Source organism: Sorex fumeus, unplaced genomic scaffold (genome assembly GCF_029834395.1).
Source record: "Sorex fumeus unplaced genomic scaffold, SorFum_2.1 ptg000054l, whole genome shotgun sequence".
Lineage (NCBI taxonomy): Eukaryota > Metazoa > Chordata > Mammalia > Eulipotyphla > Soricidae > Sorex > Sorex fumeus.
The window spans coordinates 31,299,913-31,316,037 of NW_026606111.1; the positions used below are offsets into that span (position 1 = coordinate 31,299,913).

Genomic DNA, 16,125 nt, shown 5'->3' on the forward strand with positions numbered 1-16,125 from the left:
ATCATCTTCTTTTGTAGATGTGAGACTGGGGAGTTTCTCTGCTGGAAGGTGATGGATATCAGCAGGGCCTGCTGGGTTTCCTAAGAATGTGGAAGCGGGCAAGGGGCATTCTGCTCCCTCCATTCTGATCATTCCCATTAAACTCTGGGGCTATTCTTTATCTGATAGGAAATTTTAACTAATACTACTTTAAAATGCTGCAGAAAACTGATGACTGGCAAAATACTAGATTTCTCTCTTTGACATTTTACTCAAGGAATTTGACTTTAAAGAGAAATTTCAAGACATAAGAAACATCTTATTTATTTGCAATATTTTATATAGTTAGGTTCATTACATAAGTAACTCTTTTTTTTGTTTGTTTGTTTTTGCTCTTTGGGTCACACCTGGTGATGCACAGGGGTTACTCCTGGCAATGCCCAGGGAACCATATGAGATGCTAGGAATCGAACCCGGGTCAGCCACATGCAAGGCAAACGCCCTACCCGCTGTGCTATCTCTTCAGCCCAACTTAAGTAACTCTTATAACTCAAAATTAAAAACAAACAACAGGTGAATTACTAAGCCATTGTCTTCCTTAATATACTTTTAAGTTTATTTCTCCCGAACAACCATTTAAGTTGAATGATAATCATATTTCCAAAGAGCAAACAGACAAAATCCCAACACTGTAAAAACAAACACATATTAACATCATTATGTGATCTTAACCTGCTTAAATCTAAAATTAATATGTTTTATAAATCTAAAATTATTTTGTTTTATAAATAGTCATTAGCAATTTGGACAAGTCTCCATATTTTTCAAAATACCTATTTGGCTTATGGATTACAAATTTTATATGCTTCAGAAAAAATGTCTTGGGAATAAAAAATAGACATTTTCAGTGTGATGGAAATGTTCTATAGTGTTTTGAAGGAAGTCCATTCAATTTCATTGACATTCATAAATGATGACTAATGCATTCAAATAGAATGAGTAATTTACCAAATTACAGACATTTGGATGGGCGCAGAATGAAGATCTTGTTTGTTTGGATCTGTCCTGAAGTGAATCTCAATGAGGTTTACTTCATTATGCCTGACTCTACAAATAGGCTTCAGTCACTATCTGAACAAAAGCCCTGACATGTAAATAAATGTGCAAATGATGGCCAGCTACATTACTCTTTTTGTCCTCAGTCAACTCTGGAACAGTTAAAGAGATGGCACCATTGTATTTATCACACTATAAATGATTTCTTTGGGTATGGTGTTACTATATTCCAAATCTTCTTATGACCTCAAGTGCCAGGTACACTTACTACAAGTTTCCTCTTTTTTGTAATTGTGGAATGACATATAAAGTACTCCTTAATAGTGCTCCTTCTGACTTGAATATTAGAAGAATATTAATAAGAATATAATTGACACCTCCCTCAGTGATCCATTGGAAGAACTCTAAACCTCTGGTGTAATCCAGAGATGAAAAGTAGCAGCACACCCAATATTCAGAGAAAGCATTATAGGCATCACTGTAAGTCTTATGTTTGGTATCCACATTGTGCAGAAATTTTGTCTTTGGTCAAAGACAAAAAATTACAAATTAAAACATAAATTCAGCCCTTAACAGAATTGTCCCATCCTTTTAACAAAATTAATTTTACTTATTGCTTATCTTGAGGATTTTAAAATTTGTTTGTCTTGAGGACAAAATTAAAATTAAAATATTGTCTCTGAGAGGGTGGGGTCCGCCGCGAGAAGCTCTTGACAGCCAGGCTCTGGCCCCGCTGCTTCCGCCGCCAGGCCGTGCGGCACTTGGAGTCGATGCTCTGCTTGATCCGGTACCAGTCGGACTCGGTGATGCCGAATTTATAGAAGAGGTGACAGCGGATGCCATAGATGGTGAGGGGGTCCAGCTGCTTCTTGCCGTGTTTGCCCTGGCCGGACAGGTTGGACACGGCCTGCACCTCGCGGTGGAACAGGTAGTCAAGCAGTGTTAGCGCCATCTTCTCGGCCGTGCGGCAGTTGGTGCTGATGTGCAGCATGTCGGAGGGGACGATGGCACAGCGCACCCGCATCTCGGGGTTGTTCTCGTCGCCCAGCCACGTGCCGTTGGGGTAATCCTCTTCCGAGTTGAGGGTGATGAGGGTGACGTTGTTCCCGATGCTCTGGCTGCCGGCCTGCCCGCAGTTGGAGACGCAGTCGCTGGCCTCGGAGCCACTCTCCCCGTCCTCATTGTGACTGTCCTCCTGGCCCGGCACCTTCACCACGATGGTGTTCTGCCGCCGCCCGGGCACTGTGTTGCTGACGACACTTTCCAGGGACTCCGCAGCCCTGCCGCACAAGGGGTCTTCCATCTTGGCTACAATGGCGTTCTGCCGGTCATTGTTGAGTATGACAGTAGTCTGGGGCACGACGCATCGCACTTTGTTGCAGGTCTGTGTCGCGCCGAGTGGGGAGCCTGCCACCATGGGGACCTGGATGGGGCTGTGCTGCTTATTGGTGACCAAGTCCAGCTTCTCCTCCAGCGACTTGCACGTCGCCTCCAGGGCCTGCAGCTTGGCTTCGAGAGGACACTACTTCCACTACCCAGCCGTCGCCACACTCCAGGACGCTTTCCGGACCCGCGCGGCCGCTCCGGCCGAGACCCACGCACAACTGAAGACCCACAGAACAAGGTAAGCGGAACTCTCTGAGACCTTGGACTCCAGGCTCGGCGGACCCAGGGACAGAGCTTCTCTGCTTGCTCCCACCACCACAGGTGACAAAGGGATTCTAATCAGGAGCCCCACCCTACCCTGCCCTGTCTGCTTCCATCAACCACCCAGGGATCGAATTGTGCACAGGAGACCCACCCTACCCAGATAAATACCCCACTGGCAGACTTCCACTCTCGACACTACTTCCACTACCCAGCCGTCGCCACACTCCAGGATGCTTTCCGGACCCGCGCGGCCGCAAGCGGCCGCGCGACACATCATAAGACACTAAATACCCGTCTTCTGGAATTGTCGTACCATATTTGATAGGGTTCAAATATGGTAACACCTACAAGGGTGATTAGAGGTCACCCCAAAAGCCTCTATACCTCTTGGAAAGACTGGCAAGCTACCGAGAGTATTCCGCCCGCACGGAAGAGCCTGGCAAGCTATCCGCTGTGTATTCGATATGCCAAAACCAGTAACTGCAACTGGTCTCATTCACCTGACCCTGAAGGCTTCACCGACATGGCAGCACTGAGAAGGATGAGAAAGGAGAGGCCGACAAAATCTCAAGGCCGACCTAGGCTGCCACAACGAAGGAAGACAAAAATGATCGTCTGTACTTTCAATGCACGTACGCTAGCATCAGATGCATCCATCGAGGACCTGATGGTACAAGCGCGAATGATCAAGTACGACATCATTGGTCTGACCGAGACAAGAAGACACGAATCTCACCATGCCGTTTTCGACACTGGAGAAGAATTGTTCCTCAGAACATGCGATAAAAGAGGTGTTGGAGGCGTCGGTGTCCTTGTCAACACAAACTTGGCCAAGAGCATTGATTCATTTGAATGCCTAACAACCCGAATCGGATGTTTACATTTGAATAGATGTGGCTCACTGCCTGCAGTTTCTATCTTCGTTGTCTACGCACCAACATCTCATTATGATGAAAGAGAAATCGAGAAGTTCTACATGGAGCTAGAGAAGTTCTATAAAGAAGACCACACCTTCTACAAGATCATTGTGGGTGATTTTAATACCAAGATAGGACCGAGAAGATCAGCTGAAGAACTTCACATCGGAACCCATGGCCTAGAATGGAACGAACAGGGTGAGAGACTGTCTGAGTTCATCATGTCGACCAAGACCATTCATGGTAACTCACAGTTCCAGAAGGCAGAATCTAAACGATGGACATGGGAGTCTCCCGGTGGACGATTCCACAACGAAATAGACCACATCATATTCAATCGACGGTTTTGCCTGACTGATGTCGCTGTTGTCCCAAATGTGAGCTGTATTGCGGATTCACTACCAGGATCTCACCATTCTACAAAGAAGTGATCGTTGATGTCAAGAGAGGGGTGCGGCAGGGTGATACCATTTCACCAAAACTCTTCAGTGCCACCCTCGAGAACATCATGCGACGACTGGAATGGGAAGGAATGGGAGTGAAGATAGATGGTCGGCAACTACACCACCTCCGCTTTGCTGATGACATTGTTTTAATAACACCAAACATCAGCCAAGCGGCACAAATGCTGGCCGACTTTGACCGTGAGTGTGGAAAGGTAGGACTACAGCTGAATCTTACGAAGACAATGTTTATGAGAAACAGCCTTGTTCCTGACGCCCCATTCGCTCTCAATGGAACGACCATCTCCGAATGCAACAGCTATGTGTACCTAGGTCGAGAGGTCAACATGACAAATGACCTGGCACCCGAGCTGCGCAGGAGGAAGAGAGCGGCTTGGAACGCCTTCAAGAACGTCGAAGAAATAGCTAAGAGGACGAAGAACCTCCGGCTCCGGGCACATCTCTTTGATTCCACTGTTCTTCCTGCATTAACATATGCCTCAGAGACCTGGGCCCTACGCAAACAAGATGAGAACGCCATTCAGGTCTCCCAAAGAAGAATAGAAAGAGCTATGCTTGGAATATCACGTTTCACTCAAATGAGAGAACGAATCCGGAGTTCTGACATCCGTCGACGATCAAGGATCAGGGACGCTGTCTCATTTGCCAAGGTGTCGAAAATCAGATGGGCTGGTCACGTAATGAGATTTAAAGACGACCGTTGGACTAGAGCTGTTACTGATTGGATTCCACGGGATGTCAAGAGACCGCGTGGCCGCCCACCTACCAGATGGTCAGACTTCTTTGTCAAGGTCATGAACGATCGGTTTGAGGCCCCCCATGTTCCCGGAGCGAAGAGATGCCATTGGGCTACACTAGCACGCGACAGGGACAAATGGAGACGTTACTGGCGCCCGCTCGAGCAAATCGACGACTAACGGGAAGTTAAGTGATTAAGTGATTAAGTCTCTGAGAAACTGAATCAAGTTCATGACTTTTTGTAACTTTTGTCATTACTTACAGTTGCTGACTTCAAAGTTTACTAACATTTGTGTTCACCAATTGGATTTTGTTAGCAATTGGAAATCTTCCTAATAATGTTTCAAAAATAGTTCTGTGGTTTTATGATTTACAGAAAGAATTGTCATGAATTTGTTATTCTGATACTTAAGTTAAGCACATATGTAGAGCACCAAGAATGGAAGTTACATTCTTGTAGAAAAGACTTATATTGCCAAAAAAGGGAAATAAATTAAAATAAAACATAATAGATATAAAGGTATAAAGTGGAAACTTAAAAATGCAGATATAAGAGGTATACATTAGAATAAAAATATATATTACTACAGAGATTCCTAGTTGAGTTTAAAAAAAAGTTTTGTAAGTGTTATAGTTGAAACTTGAAGATGAAAATACTGACTAGAAGAATAAGTAGCATTAACAGAAGGAAATGTATGCCCAAAGACTCCAGTATAAAAATGACATAATATTTGAGAACTTTACATTAATTTGTTGGAGATGATAAATAATGGGAAGAGTGGCCAAGAATGAGGAAGAAGAAGGAAGCATGAACCTGGTCTTAGAAAACACAGTAGAGTTTTTACATCTCTATCGTAGAGCTGACAAGGGTCATTGGGAAATGTTTACAAGGGCTGCCATAACAAAGGTCTTAGCCTGGATTACTTAACCAACTTAGGTGCTTTCTCAATCATTTAGAGGTTGAAAACCCAATATTGAGGTGTTGGCAGGGTATATATATATATATATATATATATATATATATATATATTTTGGTCTCTTTCTCTCACACAGAAGATGACTGACCACTCCCTTTTGTTTTTGCATGTTTTTTGTTTTTTTGTGCATTCAGGCCCTACTTGCCATTTCTTATAAAGATACCAGTTATCTTACCTTACAGGATAAACTTATGATTTCATTTTAACTTAAGCATCTTTGGAAGCATCGAGGTCAAGAGAGAGGTTTGGCAGGGTGATACCATTTCACTGAAACTCTTCAGTGCCACCCTTAGAATGTCATAGGACTACTAGAATGGGAAGGAATGGGAGTGAAAATAGACGTTTGGCTACTACACCACCTCCGCTTTGTTGATGACATTGTTGTAATAACACCAAACATCAGCTAAGTGGCACAAATCCTGGCCGACTTCAACCATGAGTGTGGATAGGTCAGACTCCAGCTGAATCTCACAAAGATGATGTTTATGAGAAACAGTCTCGCTCCTGACATTCCATTCATTCTCAAAGGAACGACCATCTCCAAATGCAACAGCTACGTGTACCTACATCGAGAAGTCAGCATGACAAATGACCTGGCACCTGAGTTGCACAGGAGGAAAAGAGCAGCTTGGAATGCCTTCAAGAGCATCGAAGAAATAGCTAAGAGGACAAAGAACCTCAAGTTCCAGGCACATCTCTTTGATTCCACTGCTCTTCCTGCATTAACATACGCCTCAGAGATCTGGGCCCTATGAAAACAGGATGAGAACGCTAGCTATTCTGGTCTCCCAAAAAGGAATCAAAAGAGCTAGCTTGGAGTATCACGTTTCACTCAAATGAGAGAAAGAATCTGGAGTTCTGACCTCCTTCCACGAAGATCAAGAATCAGGGAAGCTGTCTCATTTACCAAGGCGTCTAAAATCAGATGGGCTGGACACGTAATGAGATTTGGAGATGACTGCTACCATTACCGACTGGATTCCACAGGACATCAAAAGACCACGTGGCCGTCCACCTGCAAGATGGTCAGACTTCTTTGTCAAGACCCTGAACAATCAGTTTGAGGCTCTTCGTGTTTCTAGAACGATCAGACGTCATTGGGCTACACTAGCACGTGACAGGGACGAATGGGGACGTTACTGGTGCCTGCTTGAGCAAATCAATGATTAATGGGAAGTCAAGTGATCAAGTGATCTTTGGAAAGCCTAAGGCCAGCTTCAATTGTAGTCTCACAGGTTAGAGTATAGGACATTGACACATAAATTTTGTGTCAATTGCATGGTGCAAAGCAAGTGTAATACAGGACAATAAAAAGACCACATTTTGCTTTATGATTTTACTCTGGTTACAAATTGGATAATGTGGGAGCATAAGAACAAGCCAGTGTGTCCTAAAGGAGACCCTCTCTTATAATCCAAGAACTGGGCTTACTTTGTGGGCCCATATTTTTTCTCAGAGAACTACAGTAATTCCAGAGGAAAAATGACTTGGAGAAGAGACTTGTGTGTGTGTGTGTGTGTGTGTGTGTGTGTGTGTGTGTGTGTGACAAGAAGGGAGGAAAATAGAAAACAGTATAAAATGATGTATATTTGTAGATATGATAGCAGGAAGTTGAGGTGGTTTAGCTTTCATGGCTTTTATTTTAATCTTATGTGAAGTACGACATCTGCTGAGAATAAGAAAGAAAAATTGCAGATGTGAATTGAGTGGAAAATGTATTAAATTGCCATTCCAGAGAGTGGGGAAGCAGACTAACAAAAGTCTCATTAGAATTTTATGAAGTACTGAGTCCCTGCTAAAATGGGTGACCACAGATTTCAAATGGCATAAATCCCTGGTTTTGTGGTGTGCTTGCATATGTGTGTGTGTGTGTGTGTGTGTGTGAGAGAGAGAGGGGGGGGGGAGGGAGGGAGAGAGAGGAGAGAGGGACAGGAGAGCGAGGAGAGAGAGGAAGGAGGGAGGGAGGGAGGGAGGGAAGGAAGGAGGGAGGGAGGGAGGGAGGGAGGTGAGAGGGAGAGAGGGAGGGAGAGAGAGAAGGAGAGAAAGAGTTCTATTTGAAGTTGATTGTACAATGTGGACAAGAAAGTCAGAGTCAAAATCTCCCTGAACTGGGATTTTGCAAGCCAGCATATGTAGCCTAGAATTGCTGGAGGATTTTTGGGCCAAAACTCTCCAGTTGGAACTCTGGGAAATTTTCAACCTCTGAGAACTGAAGTTTGCAATGGAACAATAAAAGACTGGCTAATAGGTGTATTCTCAAAGTGCTGGCAGAATGAAAACGCCCAGGAAGCTTTTAATCTGTGGTGTAGCTCTGAGATCTACCTCTTTGTTCATGTGGAAGCAACTCTATAAGGTGTAATTCCACATGTCTGGATTACAGAGATACAGAGACTCTTTTAAAGATATATTCAAAGTTTCACTATTTAAAATGTCTATTTGGCTCCACATTTATACGTGTGGGAAACATACTTAGATTTTAAGAAAAGAAGCATTATGTTCATGCCACATAGCATACAATAAAGTATAAGATATAATGAAAGATTTCTGCCTTCACACCTCTCTTCTCTACCTACTAAAATTTCACTGGGATTTGGCATCATTCTTGATACTTTGAAGTATAAGAAAAATAGTTTCTTATATGAAAGATTAGGATACTTTTTTAGAAGTTTGGATGCTAGGAGAAAATGCAGGAATTTGATGTTTTACTTCTGTCAGCTCATGTGTCATGAGAATCCTTTTATTCCAAACTTTTTCAGTTCCTTCCTCGCACCATCTCCGCCAAAACACACATGCACAAATAATTTATCACAATATTAAACTCTTTAAAACCATAAGAGCTCATATTTCACATATGTCAAAATGAAGGAATTTAGAGATATAAATTCCACAATACAAAATTGTTTTTACATACGCTACTACTTACTGTGCTTTGTAGCAGGATATGGGCTCTTGGTGTGAAATAATAATAATTAGACAAGGAATTTGCCAACAAAAAGAAGTTGAAAACTATAAAATATTGTCCAAGCAAAGTATTCTCTTTGAGATGCCTAGATATTTTAGAGAACAACAAAGTTTGCTGAAACTTATAGTTGAAGCAGGCATTGAGTTTTCTGAATAAGTGAATAATTTTCTGAATAATTTTCTGCATTAAAGTGAATGATCTACAATATAACTAAAGAACTATAATATGAACAGACAGAGTGTCTGCTATGTGTTCTTCCTAACATCTAGACGCATAATATATTTTTATTAAAGAAAATTCTGCTTATTTATTCTCCCGTCATTTGGGTTGTAATTGTTAACAGGAAAAATTGCTACTGAATACTAAAAAGGAAGAAACAAGCTTGAATTCAGTTGCTGTTAGTAATTTGAGAACTCAACTGGTAAGGAAGCAAGAGACAGAAATAACAGAACATGTCTGGATGATATTTGTATTAGTTTGGTATCCTCAGAGAATCACTTATTATGTGACATTCCAAAAATAATGAATAGGACCCCCCAAGTTCAAGACCCAGCTAAGCCAGGATTATGACAGCTGGCCCCCTCACAGAGATGGTAACAAAACTATTTCCAGGATCTTTCTTTAGTTTAAACATATGTTTCTACAATCTGTTTCATTTCTAGCTTCAGATGATAGATGATAGAGAGATAGATAGATAGATAGATAGATAGATAGATAGATAGATAGATAATATATGCATACAAAAGTTATGCTCCTTAAGTTCTTTTCACTCTTTCAAGAATTTTTGAAAGGTAAGTATTCGTTGAAGGTTTTTACATGGTTAATTAAGGATAGAGCTGTTTCATATGCCTCATCATCAAATATCTCAAAAGCTTCTTAAAGCCACAGAAGAAAACACCATATTTTGTTGAAATAGAGTAAATTTACTTAACAAATGAAATCATGTTCCATGCCAAAATTTGAGTAACTATTTTTTCTTGGTTTTTCTTTTGGATTCAGGTTTTTTTTAATTATAGAAACTATTCAGATGTTGTATGTTTGTAATATGTTCTATTGAGTTTTAGCATATCATTTTATTTGTAGAAGTTAGCGGCCTAGAGAATCAAGAGAAAAAACGAAAAGTAGTTTAAAAGTTCCAGAAATCCATTTAATTCTAAATTAAATGACTATTAAAGACATGAGGGAATATGTGTGTGTGTGTGTGTGTGTGTGTGTGTACATATAGACCTAGAAGTTTGTTCTAAAACAGATGTGTCATACTTTCAAATTCTCAGTTAAAAACCAAAATCACTCCCTTATGTGTGAGCACAGGCTATTTACTCTAATACTACTTCGATTCTATGTACTTGTACTATACTATCTTCTGCTAAGACCTTAAAAACTATCCTTAGGATTTTCAATATAATATTTTCATTTTTCTTATTCTTTTCCTTTAACATAAGATCTTGTAACAGTGCATTTCTGAAAGGTAATGAATATTTTTGCCATCCTGCATCCTTAGTTTTCAGATCAAAAGTTTCTGCTGATTCTCAAACTCTCAGGAACTTTAGGGTCCATAGTGCTCCATGTCCTACTAACTCAAAGTGTGTTCTTTCTCTGAAATATCCTCACCATCACAGAAGCATTTACTCCAGAACCAGGATAAATCATGTGGACAAAATTGAAACAGAACAAATAATGGATGAGCTCACCCATCCGCGGTCACTGTCCCTGTCACTGTCCTCCCATTGTTCATCAATTTGCTTGAGTGGGTCCAGTAACATTGTGAGACTTGCTATTGTTTTTGGCATATCAAACACGTCACGGGTAGCTTGCCAGGCTTTGCTGTGTGGGCGAGATACTTTCGGTAGCTTGCTGGGCTCTCCGAGAGGGCCAAAGGAATCGAACTCTGGTTGGCCATGTTGGTGTGTGCAAGGCAAATGCCTTACCCGCTGTGCTATTGCTCCAGCCCACCATCCCATCTGTGGTATACATAAAAAAAATTCTAAAAAGAAGGGAGTAGACAATATCCAAGGATGACAAACCTTTGGTTCCAGATAATAATACTGAGCTAAAACAGAAGGTGGAGAGGATAAAAGAAAATGAATAGGTTGACTACAAATAACATAAAGGTGTTGGGTGGCTGGAGAGAAAGTACAGTGGGAAAGGTACTTACATTGTACATAGCTGACCCAAGTTTGCTTCAAAGTACCCCATATGTACTTATAAACAGCCAGGAGTGATTACTGAGTGCTGAGCCAGGTGTAAGGCCTGACCACAGATAAATATGACCTCAAATAATAATAATAATAATAATAATAATTAAAGAAGTTTTAAAAATACAATGAAGTTGTGTATCTTTGGCACTTGGGCACTTCGATGGTAATGAGGTTTATTAACTGTGATGATTATATAATAATAATAGTAATAATAATAAATAACTTGATATAATACTAATAGAAGTATGGGTATCAATTTTCCCCAGGACCTATATCTCTCTATGTTGTTATAGTAAATTCAAATTTAAACTGCTAGTATGGTGACTTAAGAGAAAAATAAAAGAATGAAAACTCTTTTCACAATTTTCCATGTCTTTTTGGTTTAAATTCCCTCAGTGTTCACATTCCTACCACTCTTATTAAAACTAATTCTCCCCAAGTAGGTATGATGTATTTTCTCATGAATTGTTAACATAATTAAGTGCTTTCATTCCTTGTCGTTTGCAAACTTTAACTAGGAACAAATTATTAAAGAAAAGAATTATAGCTCTACCTAAGAATTTCATACTTGAGTCAGTATAAAAAAACACTAATTGGGAATTATCATGGATTTACCCCATGCAGTTACTCACCAACTCTTGATCACTTGATCACTTGATCACTTGACTTCCCGTTAATCATCGATTTGCTTGAGTAGGCGCCAGTAATGTCTCCATTTGTCCCTGTTGCGTGCTAGTGTAGCCCAATGGCGTCTGTTCATTCCAGTAATTACAATGGGTCTCACCTACTCTACCTTATTTTTATCATAGTATAAGAGCTGAGTTCCTGTAAAAAATATCAGAAAGTATTTGTACACTTGTAGAGGAAGAAATGCTTCTAAAACAAGGAAAATCCTTGAATAAGAAAATTAAGTCAACAGAAAATTTAAGTAAATTCACTTTTAAGGTGTCAAAATTTTGAAGGAAAAATGGCGGTTCTACTGCTGAAAGATATTTAGAGGCTTTCTAGATTTAAAAAGAAGAAGAAATGTAAAGGGGCTGGAGAGAGAGCACAGAAGGTAAGATGCTTGATTTTCACCACAGGTTTACCAGCACCTCATATGGTCTCCACATAAGACCTTAAGTGATCCTTAAGTGCAGATTCAGGAATAAACCCTGAGAACTCTTGGATGTGGCCCTAAAGACAAAATAATTTTTAATTGAAATATTTATGGCATCTAAGATTTTGTAAGTCACATCTCTAAAACAGATGAATGGGGGAAATAGAAATTACCCACGTTAACTAAACAATGGAATATTAAGTGTGTTTTACAAAGAGGAAATGCTGAATAAATTTCACTGAGGTTTGGCTTGTCATTGACCTTATTTTTGATGTCTGTAATGCCCAAGCTTGACATGCCTGACTTTAGTAAAACATAAGCTAATTTTAGATGTTTACTGATATTTTTATGGTTTTACGAATGGTTTTGGAAGAGGTTTTTAAAATAAGGTCCTTGGGATGGAGAGATAACACTGTGGGTAGGGGCTTGTCTTGTAAGCACCTGATCTGGGATTGTTCCGCAGCACTCTATATGGATCCCCAAGCCCTTCCAGGAGTAATTCCTGAGCACAGATAGAAGTGTGAGCTCTGAGCACGGTTGGGTGTGACCCCCAAACAAAACTAACTAATTAATTAATAATGAAAATAAAGTCCTTTTGAGTAGGATGGAGAATACTGAATTTACAGTTGAAGTTATCACAAAATGCCATACAACACAACCTCTGCTGCTAATAAACGTAGTAGGCACTTCATGATATAAATGAAAGGGTACATAAAAACTTTGATGCCAATAAAACACAGACATGGAAAAATTTCATGAGGTACCCAGAGATCTGCGGATAGAAATACTAGAGCAGGTGAGAGCAAGCTGTAGTGAGAGTACAACAGGGAAGGAACAAGCACCAAGCACACTGATCAAAGTCACTGATTGTTTACTTACACAATCAGCCATATGACATTTCTTCTCAAGAGGCACTTGCCTCAGGTTTCTTCCTGCCTCATGGAAACTCCAGGAATTCATTAAGAAATGAGACTGTGATAAAACAAGAACTTGAAGATTTTTTTTATGAAACAGTTTTATCATTTCCAATGAAATAAATATTGAATCACTTGAATTTCAAACAAGGTGAATCTTACTCGCTTTTGTGCATATGTGTGTATGAGTGTACATATGAATCTTTTGCATAAACACATGAAAACACATAAATATACAATATAGCAGGAATATCTCTTTTCAGGATTGAGTCAGAAGTGATTCTTTACCAATCAATTAGAGAATGCATTCCAGAAATCATTCAAGGACACAAAATCATGGGGAGTGATATGACTGCACATTAAAAAATAATTTAAAGCTTCAGTGACCTGAGTTTTCTCTGTGTTTACTAATTACATAGGTATTTTATTTGCAACCCATGTTCTGCCCTTTTCAATAGAAGAAATTGATGAGAAGTTCTTGGTTATTATATAAGCATACTCAATTGCTAAGCCCTCTGTAGTAAAATTTACAATGTGAGCAATTTCGTAGTAATATTTAACAGTATTTACAATCATCATTGAAGTATTTTGGGACTTAACAATATACTGACGCATTACCCATCCAACAAGGTTATAGTTTCTTTTCTGAGTTATTTATTTCATTTTTATGTCCCTCAGAACCCCTTGTATAGTGGGATGTAGAAAGACTGAATCAAGCAGAACTGAATTATCTTTGTACATGGCATCATTTAATGAGAGAGAGGGAGGATGACAAAGAGAGAAAGAGAAACAGAGAGTGAGAGAGCAGTTAACAATTTCTTAACATGTATCATGTGCCAGAAACTTGCTAAGCTTTCTGTCACATAACACATTTAAATCTCCTAACAAAATTAAAGAGTTGGGTGTTACTTTTTACTATTTACAAAAGCGAAACTGAAATTAGTAAGTATTGCATTTGTTCCATCTTTCATCTAATTCTCTTTTCATTTCTACTTGACTAGTTTAAAAATAATTTTTAACTGTTTACTACGCACATGTACAATATAATACCTTTGAAATGTTAAGCACTGTGATTTACAAAACTCTTCAGAATAGGGTTTTATGTATAAATCTTTCCAACACCATCCCCTCTGCTGGAGGTCCCTTCACCATTGTCTAAGCTCCCCAGCCACCTCCTTTTACACATACTCTCTCTCTCTGCCTATTCTGATTATCTCTATTCTTTAGACACATTATAAGTTTCTGTTGGTTTTAGCAATTTTTTATTTCTCCACTAAAGTTACTTTATATCTCATATGTGAGCGTACATTTTCAAAGCTAAAAACACAAAATAAAGATTGATAATATATAAAACTTAATGTAAAGGAACAAAGTCAAGTAAAAGGAAGAAATAGACAAAAGCTGACATCAAGACTGGTTATCAAAACAGAGCTTCAAATATGATTATGGAATGATGGGATACTATTCAATTAAATAGTTAACAGAAAAAAATTAAACTACTTTGGTTCTCACCTTTATACTGGAAAGAGCACAAATCGCCCAGCTTTGTGTGTGAAACCTGAGGAAGCAGTCCAACTCTCACCATCATGATTTCTTGTACTGTGTGCCTCCTTTCAAAACATTTGGTACAAAAATAGCTGATTTCTCAGTGACCAATTTGATTATATATATATAATATTATAGATATTATATATTTTAAATACATTATGTATTACTTCTATATAATATAAATTATGTTACATATATTATTATACAAATAAATACATATGAGCCAGAGAAATAAAACAGAGATGAAGTCACTAGCTTTGCATGTCACTGAACCAGATTCAACTCTCCATAATTATATAAGGTTCCCTGAGCATGGCCAGGCCTTCACTTTTGAGCAATGCATGTTTTGTATGTGGGAGTCCCTGGAACTACAAAGATTCTAGTACAGCATGGTCCTCTAAGCAATGCTGGGAGTGGCTTTCAAGCATCACCAGATGCTACCCTCCAAAAAAACAAATCAAAACCAAACAACAAAAGAAAAGGATCGGTAAATATTTCTGTCAATATAAGTGAACATTATTAATTCTCTGGGCTGGAGCGATAGCACAGCGGTAGGGCGCTTGCCTTGCATGCAGCCAACATGGCCGACCCGAGTTCGATTCCTCCGCCCCTCTCGGAGAGCCCGGCAAGCTACCGAGAGTATCTCGCCCTCATGGCAGAGCCTGGCAAGCTCCCCGTGACGTATTCGATATGCCAGACACAGTAACAACAAAGTCTCCAATGGAGACCTTACTGGGCCCACTCGAGCAAATCGATGAACAACGGGAGGGCCTTTACTTTACTTACTTTATTAATTCTCTGCTCTCATTGCAGAAATAATAGAGTTTTGTATTCTAAACATAGTGGTGCAACCTTCAACTTTTTGCTCAGATAGACTGCAAGGGAACATATGAAAATACTGTTACTGATTGCTCTGTTATCTCAAATGTGAGAATGCATATTCTTTGTTTTGATTTGATTCTTATTTGGGACACACCTGGTAGTGCTCAAGGGTCCCTCCTGGTAGAATAAGTAGATGATTAAACCCAGACCTCCTATTTTCATACAATGAATATACTCCAGTCTTCTGAGACGTTTAAGTGGATGAAATTCAATGTGACATCACAACAACACTTTTCTGGAAATTTATTTTGGAAAATCTACTAGAATATTTTTAATTACACTCCTACTGATTAGCTTGTACAGTAGATTTACTTGTTTTGTTAGCTGAGTGAGCCAAAAGAAGTTATACTCATGAAGAATCAAGCACTTCTAGAACCTATGTTGTAGTTAATCTCATTCTCAAATTAAAAAATAAAAAAAATAACAGAAAAATAGCGAGGGATTCTTAGAGAAATAGATGGTTCCAAGTCTGGGGAAGGAAATATACAAGAATAGCTTAGAGCTTCTGCTGGTACAGGAAATAAGGAAATTCTAAAACAAATCAAGAAGCACAATGATGGGGACAAGTCAAAGTGACACAAGAAAAATTGAAAGCTCATTATGGCTAAAGCTAAAACAATTTGAGCAACAATCCACATATACACTATTGTGTTTAGCAGAAAGTAAAAATAAATATCCACAAGCCTATTCTTTGAAAAATAAGTGATTGAATAGAAAAAACAAATAGGTAAAAAGAAACAA

The 16,125-nt window shown here is 39.4% G+C and overlaps 1 protein-coding gene across 1 annotated transcript; it reads right to left on the minus strand.

Moving 5' to 3' along the window:
- Positions 1-1,708: 1,708 nt before the first annotated feature.
- Positions 1,709-2,545, minus strand: LOC130033663 (protein BANP-like; the record flags this gene model as incomplete). Its single annotated transcript, XM_056125457.1, has 1 exon — positions 1,709-2,545. A coding segment is annotated over exon 1 (744 nt), but the record flags the coding sequence as incomplete, so codon positions are not given.
- Positions 2,546-16,125: the final 13,580 nt, after the last annotated feature.